The 15,490-nt window shown below is 45.7% G+C and overlaps 1 protein-coding gene across 2 annotated transcripts; it reads left to right on the top strand.

Annotated features, from left to right (window-relative positions):
• Nucleotides 1-211: 211 nt before the first annotated feature.
• Nucleotides 212-12,185, top strand: CD3E (CD3e molecule). Of its 2 annotated transcripts, XM_040977036.1 has the most exons (10): nt 212-300; nt 410-515; nt 2,357-2,377; nt 3,826-3,843; nt 5,250-5,255; nt 8,483-8,500; nt 8,853-9,062; nt 9,790-9,957; nt 10,753-10,799; nt 11,616-12,185. In XM_040977036.1, the coding sequence occupies exons 2-10, from the start codon at nt 467-469 to the stop codon at nt 11,670-11,672; spliced, it is 594 nt and encodes a 197-aa protein (XP_040832970.1). In that variant the 5' UTR covers nt 212-300; nt 410-466; the 3' UTR covers nt 11,673-12,185. The 2 variants fall into 2 exon arrangements, with proteins under 2 accessions (XP_040832970.1, XP_040832971.1); XM_040977037.1 differs by lacking the exon at nt 5,250-5,255 and having other exon boundaries at nt 213-300.
• The last annotated feature ends 3,305 nt before the right edge of the window (nt 12,186-15,490 follow it).

The following is a 15,490-nucleotide window of genomic DNA, read 5'->3' on the forward strand; positions in this document are numbered from 1 at the left end:
TGGGGGCGGGGGAGGGGGAGGCAGGTTCCAAGAAAGTAGCCCCAGAGTGCAGGTGCACGGCACATAGCCTGGGCAGGTGGACAGCAGATGTGTTCTCATTTCACCAGAGTTCTCATTCTCATCCTTATGGGATGGTGTGGATCCCAACATTCCTCAGCCAACCCAGGTAGACGCAGGCCTTGACCTTGAACATTTCCAAGTGACGTAGAACCCACAGGCCCAGAGGCCCCCAACAGCTTCCTGTGTGGGGTTCAGAAACCCGCCTCCCCTCCCAGCCTCAGAGGCTTGTTTCGGAAAATGGTGAGTCTCTCTACAGCAAGCCCATTTCACATCCTGACTTGGGGGCGATGACCCAGGGGTCTTCAGCCCTAGCAAACGCTGCAGAAGAGTCCTCTGGTTTCTTTTTCAGAAGTAAGAAGCCATCGCACCTACGCCATCTTAGTGCACTGAGCGTCCAGGGAGGAGGATGGGGCCAGACACTTGCCGGCAGGTCCTGGGACTCTGGCTCCTAGCAGGTGAGCAGGCTGGGGTGAGGAAGGGGACTTTCTCCCAAGCGCTGGGAGGCTCACAGCCTCGTTTTCCAGAGATGTGATGAATCTGTGCTGCATTACGAGGGGTGGTGGGGAGAGTTTAGGGCTAGTGATAGCTGCTAACAACAACAACAAAAAAAAATACGTCCCATGTTTCTGGGGAGGCCATGCAGGGAGCAGCCCAAGGAAAGCAACTGAGCTGATCACATCTCTTGAGAACAAAGAGTTCTCTTTTCCCCTTTGCCATGACCACAAAACAGACTGGAGAACTAAGCTCCACACTTTGGGAAAGACCGGACGATTGAACCAAAACTCTGCACAGGATTAGTAGTTTTGATAAAAAAAATAATAATAATAAATAAAAAATAAAATTTTAAAAAAAACTTACAATGAATGAGGGCTTTCAATTAGTTTAGCCTTTTTTTGAAGCAAGATGGGTTACACATTGATAAATACCCTAAAACACGTATGTGTCTCCCAGGAGATATTATAAAACCAAGTTTTTCACTAAATATGTCTCATTTACTACAGGGGCAAAAATTCATGAAGAAATCATGCTTTACTTGCACAGCCCGATTTAACCCTTACCTCCATCTTGGAGGGTAGATGTCCTAGTTCCTATGATGCAGAGGTAGAAACGGATCTTTAAAGCTCAGTGGCTTACTTGAACCCACACACTATGTGCCAAAGGTGACCTGGGAAAGCAGGGGGCTCTGACCACACTCCCGCTCAGTGCCTAAAGGGCTGCAACAGCACCAGAGACAAAATGGCTCAAAATGGGTTCTCAGACAAGGTCTGGGGAGTACTACCACAACTGGGAACTTGTAGCTCTGAGCCACAGCTTGGACCCCTCCAGCTTGCACATTGCTCATCTGGGTCCCTGGCTTACATGCAACCTCTGCTCTAGGAGTCCTGGAGAAAGGACCAAAGGGCACGTTCCTACTAACTCTGAGGTCTGTTTATCAGCTACTGGTTCAGGGAGCACACCGAGTACAAGGAGGCAGGATAGGACCCCAGCAGGAAGTGGCCATTTTTTCCCATGCCTGCGGTATAAACTGCTTTCTTTAAGCAGAATGAGGAGGAGAAAGAGAAACATCAAAGCCCCAAGTACCCCTGGGAATATCAATATCAGGAGAATGTTGTCCAATGTGTTTTGGAGCCCGGGAGTGTCTTGCTCCACATAAAAGCTGTTGGGGAAACTGTGGTCCAAATGTAGAGAGACCTTTCAGGCACTGCCTGGAGGACTGGGCAAGTCCAAATTCTTGCCAAATGGGGAGATTCCCAAAGGTCCCAGAGGAGCTGTGGTCAGGCCAGTCAACACACAGGCTCCAGCTGATGAATAATCATGGTTTCAAGTGGTTCCACCTTGATATCAAGCTGAAAACAATGGAAAAACTGAACCATCCGCTGAGCAGCAGCCAGAGATGGAACAGGAATCTCAACATTTGTACCCAGCAGAGGACTTGGTTCTCTTTCACTATTAGAGAACAATTAAGTTGCCAAATTATTTTGCTTTTCCTCAGTTGGCTGCCAAACAGCCCCTACTTTTGTTAAATGTTCAAGTCTCATGCTCCTGGAAGCTTCATTGCTCTGCCTCGTCCGTAACTGACCAGGAACCCCCTGATTGATATCCAGCTGTTTGTAATCTGTCTCTGGGGTGTAGGAAAGACTGATCCAGCCCCAGTGGGTAGTGGGGAAGCAGGGTGATGATAAGGAGAAAGACTGCAGATGTTCCTAAATGGACATTTTGCACTGCAGCCCTTTTCCTGTTTGGAATTGCAAACACTCATGCCATTTACTGACTTTGTCTATTATTTGTTTTCTAGTTGCTGTGTGGGGATCGGAAGGTGAGTAATGCTTTCCATTTTCATTATAACATCCACCACGTTTCCCAGTATTTCTGATTGGAGCTTTCTCTGGGCCCCCCACCAAGATCTGTAAAAATGGTTTCCATCATCTCCTCTTTTGCCTGCCCTGCGTGAGTCTACAGATGGCTCTGCTCAGAAGAGGGAAATACAGAGATCCCAGGAAACTGTGATTCACGAGAAAAGACTGTTCATCAGATAGAAAGTGCCAAGTTTTCACTTGCTGGCATGTTAATAGTGGATACAAGATTTTGTGAGAGAATGTGAGGCCAACATATATGTGCAAGGTTATGTGGAATAAGCCTGGGGCAGCATTCAGCATCATCTGTCTGAATGGTCTGAATGTGTGTACTCATGCTTGTCTATGTACAGGCACATGCACAGAAAGACATCTGCCTTGCCTGGACTCACTTTCTTACTTAAAAAATATTTATTTTACTGAAAAGCAGAGTTATATAGACAGGTAGAGACAGAGAGTGAGAGAGAAAGAGAGCTCCCATCTAATGCTTCATTCCCCAAATGGCCATATCATCCGGGAATGATCCAGGCCAAAGCCAGAAACTGCACTGGATCTCCCACATGGGTACCAGGGTACTAAGCAGTTGAGCCATCCTCCGCTGCTTTCCTGAGCACATTAGTAGGGGACCTGGATGAAAGGTGGAGCAGCCAGGACTTGAATCAGAGCTCATCTGGGATGCCAGCATTGTAGGCAGTTGCTTGACCTTCTGTGGCAGAATGCCAGCCCCTCAGCCATTATCAATCATAGGAGTGTCAGGAGTATCCCAGTAATGGAAATCTGTCTATTCAACCAGCTCTTCTAAACTAAGACAACCAGTGTTGTATTAAAGATAACCACAGGGCCGGCGCATTGGCTCAACTTGCTAATTCTCCACCTCTAAGCGCCAGCATCCTATATGAGTGCCAGCTCCTGTCCCAGCTGCTCCATTTCCCACCCAACTCCCTGACTGTGGCCTGAGAAAGGAAATGGCCCAAGTCCTTGGGAGCCTTCACCAAAGTAGGAGACCTGGAAAAAACCTCCTGGCTCCTGGCTTCGGATGAACTCAGTTCTGACTGTTACGGCCATTTGGGGGAGTGAACCAGTGGATGGAAGATCTTTCTCTCTGTCTCTCCTCTCTGTAAAATCTGCCTTTCCAATAAAAATAAATAAGTCTAAAAAAGAAAGAAAGAAAATATACAACCACTGAACGTCTGAGTCAGTGGCACTGGCTAATTTGATCTGTCCATAAGAGCTATGTTTGTAAGTAACCATCTGATAATTAACGTGAGATGTAAGACCTGACACGACTTGGGGACTCGAAGATCCATATTTTTTTGACATTTGAGGGAAAAGCTGCAAGTGGTGGGGGCAAGGTGTGATGCTGGCCACCAAGAGGAGCATCACTAATGGCTTCCTATCATTTCCTTTTTAGGCGATGAAGACGCTGGTGGTAAGAGCATTTTCACTCCATACAATCACTTTGCAAATGTGGAACAAAAGTAATAGAGGATAATTACAGTCAAAGAACATGGAGAACAGAACTGCTAGAAGGAAAGCAATTTCATACATGAGATGTGCCTGCATCTGTTGCTAACTGTCACATTTGATTGTTGCTATGCATGCATGTATCCCTGAGTGTGATGTCAGGTAAGAACAGGAGCGTGCGTGTGGGTTGGAGCTACCAAGTACTTTTTAAAGGTTTATTGAATTATTTATTTAAAGACAGAGTGACAGGGGCCAGCACTGTGGTGTACTGGGTTAAGCCATTATCTGCAGTGTCAGCATTCCATTTGAGTACCAGTCCTGGCTGCTCCACTTCTGACTAGTTCCCTGCTGTTGCACCTGGGACAGCATCAGAGGATGGCCCAAGGCCTTAGTCCATGCATCCACATGGAAGACTCAGATAAAATTCCTGTTTCCTGGCTTTGGTCTAGCCCAGCCCCATTTGGGAAGTGAACCAGCAAGTGAAAGATCTCTCTCTCTCTCTCTCTCTCTCTCTCTCTCTCTCTCTCTCTTCCTTTCAAATAAAAAATATGTATCAAATTACTATATATACACACACATATATATATATATATGAAGGCAGAGTGACAGAGAAATAACAAAGAAAGAGATCTTCCACTCATTGATTCACTTCCCAGTTGGTCATAATAGTCAAGGCTGGTCCAGGCCAAAGCTGGGAACCAAGAACTCCATCTAGGAATCCAAGTACTTGAGCCACCATCTGCTTCCCAGGGACATTAGAGGAAGCTGGATTGGAAGCAGAGCATTCAGACTCCAACTAGGCCCTTTAATACAAATGCAGACACCCCAAGCAGTAGCTTACACTGCTGCACCACAATATCAGTTCCTATCATACACATTTTAAAAAATGAGATCCTGGAAGACAGTGTCTTATTTACTTGGCACTGTATCCTGCACATTAATCAATCTTTTTTAAAGACTTATTTATTTGACACAGACTGACAGAGAGGGAGGAGATCATCCACTCCCCAGATGAGCACAACAGCCAGGGCTGGGCCAAACCTAAGCCAGCAGCCAGGAGCTTTACCCAGGTCTCCTACATGGGTGCCTTGGCCCCGGACATCTTTATTGCTTTACCAGGCATGTTAGCAAAGAGCTGGATAGAATGGAGTAGCCACAATTTGAACCCCCACCTATATGGGATGCCGTCACCTGCAGGCAATAACCTAACTCACTGTACCATAATGCTGACTTCCTCAGTGAATATATTTCACATGAAGAAATGGATGTATCTGCTCCACTTCTGATCCAGCTCCCTGCTGGTGGCCTGGGAAGGCAGCAGAGGCTGACCCAAGCTCTTGGACCCCTGCACCCATATGGGAGACTCAGAAGATCCTGGTTTTCAGATTTGGAATGACCCAGGTCTAGCTATTATGGCCATCTGGGGAGTGAACCAGCAGATGGAAGATCTTTCTCTCTGTCTCTGCCTCTCTTTCTCTCTCTTACTCTCATGCTAACTTTCAAGTAAGATAAATGAAGATCTTTAAAAAAAAAAAAAAAGGATGAGCTTGTATTTTAGGGAAGAAGACTATTTTAGGCCCGGGAGATAAAGCTACATAATGTGAGATTCACTGTCTCTGACATTAGGTGGGCATGCTTGAATCTTGGCTCACCTCCCTACTTCTTGGCATTTCTAGTTGGACATCGCTGTGCCATAGCATCACCATGTGTAAAGTGGAAATTATAATGGTGTCTGAGGTGTATGGTTGTTCTGGGACCTGAACAAGTAACAAAGCACTGGTGAAATCTAGCTATCATTATATGGAAAGCACATTGATTATAGATAATGAGCATTAAAGTTTATTGGGCATCTCTGTTCTAGGTGTTGCCCTACATATATGTTTTATATATTTTTCTAATATAGAGAGAAATTATATTAAGAGAGGATATTTATTTATTTATTAGAGGCAGAGAGTGAACAAGTACAAACTCCTTCCACTGGTTCACTCCCCAAATGCCCACAACAACAGGGGTCGCATCAAGCCTGAAGCTGGAAATCAGGAACTCAAACCAAATCTCCCATGTGGTTGGCAGAAACCCATGTACCCAAGCAATCACCACTGCTTCCCAGAGTCTACATCAACAGAGAAATGGAATCAAGAACCAGAGCTGGGACTTGAACCCAGTACTCCAAAGTGGAACACAGGCATTTTAACTGCTAGGAAGGGCATCTTTGTCCTAAATATTTTATTTGAAAACCCTTCTTTAATGTTTCTGATATTCCTATTCTACAGAGAGAAACCAAGACTTAGAAAATAAAATCCAGGCCCAGCGCAGTGGCCTAGTGGCTAAAGTCCTCGCCTTGCACAAGCCACAATCCCATATAGGCACCAGTTCTAATCCCAGCAGCCCCACTTCCCATCCAGCTCCCTGCTTGTGGCCTGAGAAAGCAGTCAAGGACGGCCCAAAGCCTTGGGATCCTGCACCCACTTGGGAGACCCGGAAGAAACCCCTCGGGCTCCTGGCTTTGGATCAGCTCAGCTCCAGCCATTGTGGCCACTTGAGGAGTGATTCAGCAGACAGAGATCTTCCTCTCTGTATATTTGACTTTCCAATAAAAATAAGTAAATCTTTAAAAAAAAAAAAAAAGAAAAAAGAAAGAAAATAAAGCCTGTCACCACAGAGATATATAGATTGATGGGAGACTGAAGTTTGTGTTCTTAACCATTGCAAGATGCTGTCTTTAGCTGTGGATAGCATCTCCATGAGCCCACCTGTGCTAAGCATAAACCCGTAGGCTCTTGAATCAGTGTGTCTCAGCTCTGCTACTGAGTTCATCCTGTAGCAATTCTCTCTTCATTTTCTTTTCAAACAAGCATACAAGTAGAGTAGGTCTTCTTACTTGGGTTTTATTGATGATGTCAAATTTATGTTGCATTTCTAAGAAACATCAGGATTTAAAAACTATGTAAAAGTCAAAATAATATCAACTGTGTATTGTTATTATGCTCAACTTCTAATTGCTAACAAGGAAACGTGTATGAAATAAGAAGGAAGATGCTTGATCTGTTAAAAAGGACTCTGATGTCGAAAAGAATTTCCGATTCATGAGAACTAGGTAAACCAGGAATCAAAACTGCTTTTTCAGGAGGACACTTAACTAACAGGACACTGGCTAAGGTACCTGTGTCCCAGTTCTCCATGTTAACAGCACATTGGGGGAGATGACAGCCCACAATAACCTGGTATATATTGTATGAATGAAAGACGCTTCAAGGCTCTAGCCATAAAAGTGTTGATCAGCACCCATGTCATTTGTGTATTGAAAGGGCTGTAAATATGTACAATTACTGCTAAATTTTTGAAACATTGCAAAGGAAATTAAAAAAAATCAAGAGCATTCTTTCTTTTATTAGCATTTGGGGCTCCTTTGTGGAAAATGGCAGTTGGGGAGAAGTTTATTTTGGTGCAAAAAGAAAAAGGACATCCATGCAATTCAGGAGACTTCAAAAGTTTCATGAAAATGTGTACTGTGAGAAAGCTATGTATTTTGTACCAGAATGATTTTGTCTTATAGATGCATTTTTCCATGAACTCTTAGAAGTTTCCTCATATTTTCCTTTAATTATACACATAGCACAGTAAGGATGACTACCCCAACTCAGCAAGTGCTATTAATTAAAGAATGAACAATGCCAAAAGTCATATAACGAAGCTAATTCTTCCCAGGCTGCAGAAGTTATCAACTACTTAGTCACTGACTTCAGTGCACTTGAATTCCTTCTGTCTGTTAAACGCATGTTATTGAGATGGCTTCACACCATTTAAATCTATACGTACAAAAATACAGGGCACTGCTAGAACGACTTAAGAAGGAAGATAAAATAAGAAGGATTGGCACATCTTTCCACAGAATAAGACATCTTTTCCAGAATGTGAAATTCTGACATATGAAGTATAACCTGACAATGGAAAGGTCTACATAAGAATGAACAGAGATGACACTGAAATTCTAACTTATCCCACCATATATGTATGTCCTTAACTTGAGTACCTGAACTCTGGCCCCTAACTTTGGCATTCTCGTTAATGCAGACCCAAGACAGGCAACAGTGATGGCTCAAGGACGGGGTTTGTGCCACCCAGGTGGATGAAGTTACCAGTTCCTGACTTCAGCTGGCCCAGTTCCAGCTGTTGCAGGCATTTGGAAAGGAACCATGGGATAGGATCTTTCTCTCTTTCTTGCTCTCACTCTCTCCCTTGCAAATAAAACCTTTAGAAGATGTGGGGCTCTTTATCATTGCATCACTTTGTATCTACCCAGAATATCATTTTGCCTAATGTAAAATACTAGACTCAAACATTTCTGGAGGGTCTGGCACTGTGACAAAGAATTTTAAGCCACTGCCTTTGATGCCAACATTCCTGTTTCCTGACCTCAGCCTGGCTCTGCCCTGGTCACTTGGGGAGTGAACCAGTGGATCCAAGATCTCTCTCCCTCTCTGTCTCTTCCCACCTCTCTCTGTACCTCTTTCAAATAGAGTAAATACATTTTATTTTAAAAAAATAAGATACACAAAAACCAGCTTTATTTTCTCATCCGTGTTTCCTCTTCTCATTTTCAGGTTCTTTGGCAATAAAACGTGAGTTCATTGGTTTTTTCTTGATGCACTCTCTGGGGATACAGGTTGGTAGGTAGTAGAGAAAGAACTGAAGTGTTCCTAATAATAGATTTCCACTGCAGTCTTTGTTTTGTTTTGTTTCTCACCACCATCCATCTCTTCCCGATGGTGGTTAAACCCTGAAGCCTCCTCCCCAAAGGTTCCTGGCTTCCCTTTTCCACCCCCTCCAGCCAGTAGAACCCCATCTGTTGAGGAAATCCAAAATTGGGATGACAGGTGACTTTCTGTATTTGGTTGGTCTTTTTGTCACTAATTTGCCTGATCTGCCTGGTTTCTCGCACCCATTCCTTTTATCTTCTCTCACACTGCCCAGCATTTAAAGTCTCCATCTCCGGAAGCAGAGTGGTACTGACATGCCCTCTGGAGCCTGACACTGGCACCATAGAATGGAAAAAGAATGATGAGAAAAAATCATCTGAAGGCCTAGAATTCTTAATGGATAACTTTTCAGAAATGGAGGATAGCGGTTTGTACACCTGCGCTACACAGGAGAAGAGCTTTCATCTCTACCTGAGAGCACGAGGTAACGTACATCCTCTAAGGAGGACCACTTCCAAAAGGCTTCCTAAGGGATTCCTTTAATCCAACTTGTGCCATATGGCATCAACATTTTCTGGAACACAGACTTAATAACCATACAGAGCTGTCTGTGTGAATTCAGGCAACAGTTGATCTCACACATAGCAACTTCCAAAATTGCAGGATGTCACATCCAGAATCACGGGGCACCAACAGAGGGTTTATATTGTGTTTGATCCTGAGATCTATTCCTCTGGCGAACTTGCAAAAGAGATGCCAACCCACTACAATAGGATGTCAGAATCTAAGGCATACATATAATGATGCTAGATTATGTTTATTGAGAGTTGAATTGTCAAGCACTGGTACGAAACACTTGACAGGGAGTTTGTTTTTTCATGTATTCCTTTCCCCAAACACCAGTGAAACACTATTTGCTTTGCAAGCTTTGTAGATGAGGAAATGGAAGTAAAAACATATCTCATAATTCTTAGAGCTAGTGAGTAACAGAGCTAGGACTTGAACCTAGGACGGTTGGAGTCCAGTGCATCTATCCGTAACCACTCCATTGCTTCTTGTTCTGATTATTGTAATGGAGAGAGTCAAAATGTGGCAAGCATGTCAGTGTTGAGGAGGAGAATCATCTACGTTCGTTCTCTCTCATCTCCAGAGTACTGGGGCTTTGCTTTCCTGTAATTTCTTCTCCTCTTTCTGCCCTTCTCCCTGCACAGTGTGTGAGAACTGCATGGAGCTGGATCTCATGACAGTGGCCTCAGTTGTCGTAGTTGATGTCTGTGTCACTCTTGGCTTGCTGGTGCTGGTCTATTACTGGAGCAAGAACAGGAAGGCCAAGGCCAAGCCTGTGACACGAGGAGCAGCTGCTGGTGGCAGGCCCAGAGGTGAGACCTTATAGGGTTGGGTTGGAAGAAATTCTTACCAGGAAGTACATCCAGCATAGGGCACTGATGGGCAGTGAGTCCATGGCTAAGCTCAAACAGCTTCTATAGAATAGTTGTTTATATAGAGTAGTTGCACTTGAATGTGGAACATTAGCTACTTGAGTCATCAAACTGGTCCCTCAGCTCTGCTTCTGATTCAGCTTCCTAATGTACATCCTTGACTACCATAGGTCCCTGCCAGCCTTGTGGTAGAGCCACAAGTAAGTATCTGGCTCCTAGCTTTGGGTTGTTTCAGGCATTTGGAAAATAATCTGCCAGTGTCTCTGTCACCCTCTGTCTCTGTCTCTCTGTTTTTTAAATATCTTTTTTTAAAAATTAAATTCCTACCCATTGTAGGCATCTGGGGAGTGAAACAACAGATAGAAACCCCCTGTTCATGTCTGTCCCTCTACTTTCAAATTGAATTTTTTTTAATTAATAAATAAACGGATTTGATTCTATTTCCAAGCTGTGAGAAGAGAGAAGGTAGTGTCTTTCTGCCTTTTCCTGTCCCTTTTTCATTGGAAAGAAGCAGCAGGATTTCAGGCAGAGGAAAGTCACCAAGTGGTGTGAATTATGCGGGCATCCTTAAAGAGGGGATGGAAGAAAGGAGCGAGGAAGGACAGCTGGGTGGGCAGAGGGAGAACTAGAGGAAAGAGCAGACGGGTTGTGACCCTGAGTCCTGGGCAGTGCAGCAGGTTCCGTTCCCTCCCCCGCCCCATGGAAATGCATGTTCTCTTCCTCCCTCTTCTGCAGGACAAAACAAGGAGCGGCCACCCCCGGTTCCCAACCCAGACTATGAGGTAACAGGGGAGGGAGAGGGTTGAGAGAAGGTGGAGGAGGGGCACAGGGGTGGGAAGGCTTCTCTAAGGCAAAAGGAAACCGGACAGCACAGCCTGCACCATCTCTGCACAGGGGGGAAAGCCTGCTGGGTTCTGCAGCCTTGTGGGAAGGGAGTGCAAAGGGTTGGGGCAGCAGAAGTTAAAGGAGAGACACACTCTTCTTTCTTTGTCTTACTCATTGACCTGAATTCAGCCACAAGGAATACCATCAGTGTGAATCAGTTCCATGCTGATATTCCACCAGCATGCACTTGTACAGAAAAACCAGTTCCTAAAATATGAAAATCTTTCCCTGGTAAACAGCCTCAAGTTTCTCCTGACCCCACCTTCTGTCACAGGATCCAACCCTTCCCCCACCAACTGCCTCTTGCTCTGCTAAGTAGAGTTAATGCCTGGCATGGGGGTGTACCACTGGGGGTTGTTCTGGTTGGTTGGAGTGTGTGCTCTAGCTGTTGTTGAATATTTTGAATATCACACCTGCATAAACTCAACAAATATTTACAGAGCACCAGCCAAACAGGTGGTGTTTACTTTCACTTAAATGGACACGTTTAAATGTAACAGGTGGGTATTTAAAGTCCCATTTTTTGAGATAGGAAAGCCAAGGTTGGCAAAAGGAGGTAACCAACTCGAGTTTCTTTCATACCATGCCAAGTTAGAACTTGAGTCTACCTGCCAACTCCAAAGTTCTTTCCACGGATCTTTAGTGCCTTTTCTTTCTTCAGAATGACTTCCTCTCAAACCCTACTGACCAATCCCTTTCTATTCCACCTCCAGCCCATCCGGAAAGGCCAGCGGGACCTGTATGCTGGCTTAAACCAGAGAGGCATCTGACAGCTCCAGGAATTGCTGACTCCCCTGCTAGTCCTGGCCTTGGCAAGTCTCAGAGCCCCCAAGAAAACTGTTCCTCAACCTGTTGATGAAGTCCTGCGGCCTAGTGCCCAGCTGCCCACTGCCCACCTTCTTACTGGTGTCTGATCCTGGGGATTTGCTGCTTCCTTGTCCTTGGAGACATCACCACTAGCCATGCCCTCTGCACCTGGCCTGCCATCGGTTCTTTCATTTCTGTTACTCACTCTCCCTCCCCCTCCCATGTTGCATCTGCCTTCTGCTCCCTCCTTCTGCTGTGTATGAGTTGCCCTCTACCCCTAACTATTCCATCTCTCTTCCTATTTTTTCAGCTTTCTTTTTGCAACTCTCCCTGGGATGGCCTGAGTAAACATGGGCCACAGTCCTGCCGCATCCAAAGCTCCTTGTCCATGGCCAGCCCTAGTCAACCTTCCTGTCATGGTCACTGGTGCCCTGACTCCTCTGAGCAAAAGAAAAATAAAGTGTCTTTGGCTCAAAGAGTTGCTGTCCCTCTTTTCTGGAAGGTCTCCAAGTCTACCTTGCTTTCTAACACAGCTCAGATCCTTGCTACCTTTGATTACAATCATGGCTGTGCATCCAGTGCAAGCACTAGCTGTTTACAGCTGATGTGAATATGTGAAATTTTGTTTGGAGAATTTGGAGTCAGGAGGGAGAGAGAGAGAGACAGAGAGACAGAAAGAAAGAATGTTATTTTCTCTTAGAGGAAAACAGCAACGATGGCAGAAAATGCTAGGTCCCTAATGGGGTGATCAAATCAGAAAATGGATGGCTAGGACAAACTGAAGCCATGAAAGGCAAGTGAAGATACCAGAAGGGAAAGGTAGGGGTGTAGATGGGTTGAGGATGGGACACAGCTTTCAGGAAACTGCCAGCAAAGGGCGCTGGGTCCCTCCTAAGTTGGGCTGGCAGGAAGTGTGGGAAAAAAGTGCTCTGGGACAGCCCACGCTCTGCACCCTGGGAGGCAGCTGCCTGCAGCCAGAGACAGGGCTGCGGTTAGGCAACACAGGATGTGGGTTGTGAATTGGGAGGGAGAGGGCGGCAGTAACCAGGGACCAATGTGAGAGAGTTTGCTTCTCAGCCTCCCACAGTGCACACCCAGTTGTCAAGACTGCAGGCCACAGGAACCCAGACAACCCAGAGGTTCTTTTAGCCCAGCTTGCAACAGCGAGCTCCCTTCCCTCCCTCTCTGTGCTCAGAACCCTGCCTGAAGACCACAGGGCTATTTCTGTGTGACCACCATGAAAAACCCACCTGTGACTGGTTCCGTCCGCATGCAACACACACTTGCTTGGCTTTGGCTTTGGAGCCCCAGCTTCTGTTGGCTGGTCCCTGTTGAAGTGCCCCCTTCTCTCCCTCTAAGCATCTCAACACACCTGCCCAAGAGAGGCAGTGATGCCACTCATCATCAGCAGATTGGCATGGGATGGCAGTTTTTGTTCTGGGTATAATTTGATTGCATCCAGTCAAGGGGAGACCTGACTCAGTGGGACACGGATAAAATAGCTAACATTTATTGGATGTTTACTATGCCCTGGAAATCACATTTAGCACTTGACATGCTTTTTACGATGACTCCACAAGATGGATGTTGTCATCCCATCTTACAGATAAGGTCAAGAGGTTCATGCAAGGTAAGTCATTTGCCCACAGCACACATAGTGAGGGGCCAAGGCTGTCCGACTGCAGCTATCTGGCAGTGACCAGGATCACAAACTGTGCATTTCATTGTTCTAACTTAAAAGGTTGTAATTAATTAATTACCTCAGTACTCCTTTAAAGAGTGCTCTCCTTGGGTAACCCAGGCAGTAGCAGAGCGAGCTAAGCCTCCATCTGAACCTATAAGCACCAGCATCCCATATGGACGCCGGTTCTAGTTCTGGCTGCTCCATTTCCAATTCAGCTCTCTGCTTGTGGCCTGGGAAAGCAGCAGAGGACGGCCCAAGTCCCTGAGCCCTGCATCCACATGGAAGACTCGGAAGAAGCTCCTGGTTTCCAGCTTTGGACTGGCTCAAACTCTGGCCATTGTGGTTACTTGCAGAGTCAACCAGCAGATGAAAGACATCTCTCTCTTTTCTCCTTGTCTCTCTGTAAAATCTGCCTTTCTGATAAGAATAAATAAATCTTTTAAAAGAGGTGCTTTCCTTATTATTCATGTGGCAAATAACACAAGGTTCAAGGCTAAAAGGCTACAAGGGGCTTGTAATTACTAGCAGGGCCACATAGACAAGAATAGTGATGTGATTCAGATGCAGGGGAGTACTCCAGATACAGGGGGACTTAAGAAGGTGGGGGAAGCCCACCGGGAGAGATTTGAGCTAGAGCTTGCAGGGGAAAGGGAGACAACTTAAAGGGGAAGGAGAAAAGGACAACTGGAGATAAGGGTGTGAGCAAAGCTCTGAAGGCAGGCAAGCAACTCCAGTGGAACAGTCAATCCACTGCAGGGAAGAAGGGAACTGGCTCTTGCCGAGTTCCTGCTCTCTGCAGGCCTGTACTTTCCTTCCCTAGCCACTCAGTTCCTGGTGCACCACTGAGCCATGTAGCAGATCCACACTGACTTGCAACAATATAAGGAAGTGATGCTTCTGGAATCCAAACTCGAGTCCTTCAATTTGCCTTCTCCACAAATGTCCACTTTTGCCTTGTTGAGATACTGTGAGCACAGAAGGTTTACAAACTGCAGACTCAGACCTTGCAGGTCCTTGGCAGTGCCCAGCCACACCAACACAGAGGCTGGCCATCCTCTTCTCCATCCCAGTTCAGCTGTCTCTTCCATCCTCCTGTGTGGCTGTGCTACATCTCCCCGGCTTTTCCCGGGCGTCCATCCAGTCCCTGCCTTATATGCCCCAAGCACATGAAGGTCATTCCAGCTTCACAGAGAACAAGAGCTACCCTAGGGCACATGGCCAGCCTTTCACCTGCTTTCTCATCTTCTCTTCCAGTCCAAAAATTGGACATTACCTCAAACCCCAATCTTCCTGCGACCCTGCTCACATGTTCCAGGGTCTCATGGGTTCACCATTCTCATCCCCCAGGTTTGTTCCCCCCCACACCTTTTTTTTTTAACATTTATGTTTTTATTTTATTTGAAATGCAGATTTACAGAGAGGAGGCGAGACAGAGAGAAATCTTCTATCCACTGGTTCACTCCCCAAATGGCCACAATGGCCAGAACTGAGCTGATCCTGGCTTCAATCAAGGGACTTCTTCTGGGTCTCCCACACAGGTGCATGGCCCAAGGCCTTGGGCCATCCTCCACTGCTTTCCCAGCCATAAGCAGGGAACTGGAGAGGAAGTGGAGCAGCCGGGACACGAACTGGCATGAATATGTGATGCTGACATTTGTAGGTGGAGGATTATCTTACTGAGCCACTGTGCCAGCCCCAGGATTGTATCTTTTGTCTCCATCCTTGACCATCACTGCTTCCATCCTGTGGTAACAAAAACTCTCTCCTGTGACCCTGCTAGCCTCCTGCCTGGGTACTTCTCTTTCTTTTTAAATAATTCTTTTATTTTTATAATGATTACATGGTTGATCAGGATGGGAAGGAACAAGGTTTAGGGAAAGTTAATGAACTCATTGTTTCCTAATTTTCTATTTCTTCTTCTAGTTTCTGGGGGAAGGAGAGAAACAAAGGGGGAAGCCACACTTGACTTTCCAAATGTCCCAGTACCCAAGGATGAGGAATCACCACCTGATTTTAACCCAGGGTCCTGATATGTGCATATTCCGAGGGTTTGGCCCAAGTGGTTTGGATAGTTCAGAAATGCTATTGATTTCACCA

The sequence above is a fragment of the Ochotona curzoniae genome, unplaced genomic scaffold, assembly GCF_017591425.1.
Source record: "Ochotona curzoniae isolate NIBS_2020 unplaced genomic scaffold, NIBS_Ocur_1.0 contig_2723, whole genome shotgun sequence".
Classification (NCBI taxonomy): Eukaryota; Metazoa; Chordata; class Mammalia; order Lagomorpha; family Ochotonidae; genus Ochotona; species Ochotona curzoniae.

Excerpts from the sequence above, each read along its gene's own strand:
- CD3E (XM_040977036.1), top strand. The coding sequence starts at position 467 with ATGGGGCCAGACACTTGCCGGCAGGTCCTGGGACTCTGGCTCCTAGCA. Across the intron at positions 9,063-9,789 it reads TCTCTACCTGAGAGCACGAG|TGTGTGAGAACTGCATGGAG; the intron begins GTAACGTACATC and ends CTCCCTGCACAG. Across the intron at positions 10,800-11,615 it reads TTCCCAACCCAGACTATGAG|CCCATCCGGAAAGGCCAGCG; the intron begins GTAACAGGGGAG and ends TTCCACCTCCAG.